Raw genomic sequence first — 4708 nt, forward strand, 5'->3', positions numbered from 1 at the left:
CCAATACAGTTCTATTTTGATGAAATTTATCATATTTTATATTTGACTAAGCTTTTGATAAAGTCAATACCAATACTCTTAGCCAGCCTATTTTAATCACACATGAAAATTAATAGGATTACACATATATCATTACGTTTGTATTGAACAAACAAATACTAATAATGGGCTATTACAAGAGCACCTTAAAAAACCAATTATCTTAATATGTTCTTGACGAGACTGACATAATTGTTTTTCATTTTGTTAGTTTGTCATTTTCAATTACATTCATGAATCATATTTTAAGTGATTTTCATTTTCATGATTAACTAATTAACAAGTTACTTAAAATATAACACATCAATCTAAAGAATTAACGATGATAAAATTTTGGGTGAAAAATAGCATTATAAGATTATCATATTTAGGCAATAGCCAATGCTAGAGAGATCGATAAAGGTATTGCTGTATTGTACTTATCTCCCTGCATTCTACCGATAAGTATAAATGTATTTTTTTTAATCATTTTCAAAAATCTTTACCGTTTGAATAGTGAGATGAGATAATTTTAGATAAAAGTTAAAAGTTGAGTAAAATATTATTAAAATATTATTTTTTAATATTAATATTATTTTGAGATTTAAAAAATTTAAATTGAGATTTAAAAAAATTGAATTGTTTATTGTATTTTATGTGAAAATTTAAAAAAAATTATAATGATAAAATAAGATGAGATGAATTGAGATGATTTCTCAATCTAAACGAGGTCTTAATCATTTAAAAAAAATTACAAACTCAATAAAAATCATTCACTTAACTATTAAGTGAAAAAAAAAAAAAAAAAAACAGTATTTGTCACTTTGGAGGCATCATTCTCGATCTTCCAAGCATTTTTCTTTAGGCAATTGCCCTACACTTATAGTGCTCTATGTAAACTAGAAAATTAATCGTAGGGGAACTAAATAGGATTTTACAAATTGAGGCATGATCATCGATTAAAAGCTAAAATAAAAAATAGCCAAACAAATATTTATTACATTGATGTCAAAAATGGACAGTAACTAATATTAATACTTCCAAAACAAAATACGAAAAGAAAGTAACAGTAAACAGACAGAAAGTAGGAAGACATGCATGTAAAAGCCGATACTCCGATCCTTCAAATCAGTGAGAAAAAAAAAAGAAAAAAAAAAAAAGGTAGAAGAAAAAGTAGTCTCTCTCTCTCTCTCTAACGAGAATATGAGATGGAGATAAGGGAACTCAGGAATTTAGAAAAGCAAAACTACTACACAAAAGCCATGAATCATGATGATCTTCTGCGCAAAACTAGTGAATTTAGACAAAGGAAAGACAGATGGTGGGCCTCGCATTAATAGCTCACCGCGTGGCATCACATTTGGGTAACCATACAGAAACCCACACACACTCACTGTACAATGAATTGTTTTTTCAAAACGAAAGACTTCCTTCCTAACGAGTTGGACTTAGGAAGAAGCGGTAGGGACCCCACTCTTGTTTACTGACACAGAATTTCATTGCAGTGGCTTTCCTAGCAATTCCGTTGCCTTCTTCAGGGTAATTCTGTACTTACATATACCACTCCCCACCCTCCCCAAATGGTACATACCAACGATCCCACCACTGCTCTCTGCACAAGCCGCCTCATAACTGAGTCTAGCCTAGCTAAAGAGAAAAAACATAGCCAGAATTGCCAAAAGAACCGGCTTTTTTAGAACAAAAAGAGAGAGAGAGAGAGACTGACTGACTGAGGGAGACGAAGAGAAAGAAAAGAAAGAAACTTTGATGTCCACGCTATCGTAGTAAAGCAAGAAACAGATCAGTGATCTACCCTGCAAATGGCAACTTAGGGCTTCCAAGTTTTCCTTCCTCTATCTGCTTCTCCGAGTTCCACACTACACCTAATTCCTTAGGTAAGCTCAACTGCTTAAATATCCCAACAAAGTAAAAAGGACCCAAAAAAAAAAGGTTTTAGCTTTTCTTCTCCCAATAATCTTTCGTAAAAGGCTGACACTTTTGCTTCCTCTCTCTCTGATCTCTCTCTCACTATATGTTCTGTGCGCAGAAACGTCGTAGCCCGCCGGGAGAAGAGGCTGTCTGCACATAGCAAAATGCTGGAATACGAATGGGGCAACACTGGCACAATCATGCTATCGGGCGAGGAAGAAACCAACCAGGATTCTGACCAAACTCGCCAAATCTTCGACCACTACGCTCAACCCTTCCATAACAGCAGCTTTAACCCTCAGCCCACAACTACCGCTTTCTCTCACTTCAACCCGCAACAAACCCACACCCATACTCATTCACAGCTCCACCACTCCCTCTTCGACCCACGCGCCTACCCACCCAGCGCGTCTCCGTACGCACCACCACAGCTCCTCTCCCTCGATCCCGTTACCGGTGCCGCCGGAAGCGGGGGAGGCGGGTACCTTGTAGTCCCCAAGAGCGAAGAGATTTCTAGGCCCGTGGACTTCGTCTCCAGACTGGGGCTCAACCTGGGTGGCCGCACGTACTTCTCCTCGGCCGAGGACGAATTCGTGAACCGGCTCTACCGCAGGGCCAGGCCGGCAGAGCCTGGTTCGGCTAACTCGCCCAGGTGCCAGGCCGAGGGCTGCAATGCCGATCTGACACACGCCAAGCACTACCACCGTCGCCACAAGGTCTGCGAGTTCCACTCCAAGGCCTCCACTGTCATCGCCGCCGGTCTGACTCAGCGATTCTGCCAGCAGTGTAGCAGGTGGTCTGAATTAATGGAATTACCCTCCCAATTTCCATGCACCTCTCGCATCATCATCATCATCATCAAAATCATCACAGATATAGCTTCTTCTTCTTCCATCTGATCTCTAAAGCTGAATTACGATGCTCTTTCCCACGACGAAAGTTCCCCGGTGGGTTGCACGTTCGATCGAACGTAACAGTGGGCAATCCCGAGGGTATTTTTGCGTCCGGAAGAAATCTTCTTTCTTCTTTCTTCTTCTTCCATCCCTTAACGCACTGTTTGCCATCCTCGTTAAGTAGGGCATCATTAAACCTTAATCCTGAAACTCATCATGCTTACAGTTTTATTTGATTGTGAGTTGACAGAAACACCCTCGAAGCATGCATTTCACATCATATATGTTTGCTTTTTCATTACCTCCGGAACGGAAATTTACAACAATAACAATCATTAACGTGTCAGCTCGTTCCCAAAGATCGTTGAAGCTCGTACCCAAAAGGACGTAAATGCCCATTGATATGTGTTATCGAACCAATCATTGGCCCCCCCGTACATTTGGAGATCCCGAGGGCATTTACGTCCGCAAATTTCACGTCCTTTTTTTATTATTTTTTTACCACATTTTCTATTTACGTACGCTAATGTTGTCCAGAAATATACAACTCCATTTTCCATAGCATGCAGTAATTTATAACTTGAATATATGAATGAGTCATTGTTTGATGATTGTTTCTGAATTTTTCGGCAGATTCCACCTTCTTTCAGAGTTTGATAATGGAAAACGCAGCTGCCGGAAGAGATTGGCCGATCACAATCGTCGCAGGCGAAAAACTCATCAGCAGCCCAATCCAGAAAGTCTGAAATCCCAGCAGGAGAACCCTCACAATTCACCTCCTGATAATCTCACTAGTAAGTCTCTTAAAAGACATAATCATCAAGTAATTATATTAAGCCAGCTGCTGGTTTTGTTATATGTCGGAAACATATGGTTACTAAAATGCTATTAATTGATCATTTTTGTTGTTTCTCCTCTACCTCAAAACACATATTGTTCCATTGTTTCTAGTACCATATATGATTGTTACTCATAATTATTTAACATCCCAGCGAAACTTGAATGAACCAAAAAAGAAAAAGAAAAACAGGAATTTGACTTGTGGGATCTTGGTTCTTGGTTTACTTGATTTTTGTTTTTGTTTCGTAGGGTCACCGCCCGACTCCGGAGCTCACTCGTCGTCGTCGGTGACAGTGGCCTTGTCCCCGCCACGAATGTCGTTGGATTGCTTCAGGCAGAGACCTTATCAAGCCACGGCTTCTTCGGCATCATCAAGCTCACTTTTTTTCTCAAGTGGATGACATTGTCAAAACGCAATTCAAGGGCTTCTGTAGAGAAATGGAGGAGGGGTATTATTAGCAAATAACATAGCGATCAACATCTTGATTAATTTCCTTTCTTTTTCTTTTTCTGGGTTAGTTTTATTTTCCCCTGTATTTCGGTGCTTAATCAGGCCTAAATTGGTGTTTGTAACATCATATGGAGCATCTAATATTATATCTTCCGTGGAGAAGAGATTCCCAAGTACTTATTGTCTTTGTACTCTTCATCATTTCTCATCAACAAAGAAATTAAGTTAATTCCAGGAAACTGTGGAGGGACGAGACTTGGCCGTGGATTGTAACTTTCCCACAATAGTGTCTTATTGGTTGGCGGTACCGTTGTGGCAGACACACGGGTCTGCAGGTTACTTTCGTTGTGGGTATTTTATAACTCACTTTCGTCTGGTACGGGGTATTTTTCCCGGAAAATGTAATGAAAATGCCAGAAAGATTGAAAAACTTTCCATGCAACACGAGATTTTCCTGCGAATTAGAGTTAAGGGAAAATAGTGCTCAAGCCGTCATGAAGTTGTCTCCTTCGTGGAGACTGTACCAAACAAAGTTATTACGGAGAAATCAATCAAACAACCCATGAATCTAATCAAA

At 39.4% G+C, this 4708-nt stretch overlaps 1 protein-coding gene across 1 annotated transcript; it reads left to right on the forward strand.

Moving 5' to 3' along the window:
- The first annotated feature begins 1605 nt into the window (after nucleotides 1–1605).
- LOC109016106 (squamosa promoter-binding-like protein 8) lies at nucleotides 1606–4311 on the forward strand. The gene is made up of 4 exons (XM_018998566.2): nucleotides 1606–1913; nucleotides 2066–2740; nucleotides 3474–3634; nucleotides 3930–4311. The coding sequence occupies exons 2-4, from the start codon at nucleotides 2112–2114 to the stop codon at nucleotides 4079–4081; spliced, it is 942 nt and encodes a 313-aa protein (XP_018854111.1). The 5' UTR covers nucleotides 1606–1913; nucleotides 2066–2111; the 3' UTR covers nucleotides 4082–4311.
- The last annotated feature ends 397 nt before the right edge of the window (nucleotides 4312–4708 follow it).

Source organism: Juglans regia, chromosome 14, assembly GCF_001411555.2.
Source record: "Juglans regia cultivar Chandler chromosome 14, Walnut 2.0, whole genome shotgun sequence".
NCBI lineage: Eukaryota > Viridiplantae > Streptophyta > Magnoliopsida > Fagales > Juglandaceae > Juglans > Juglans regia.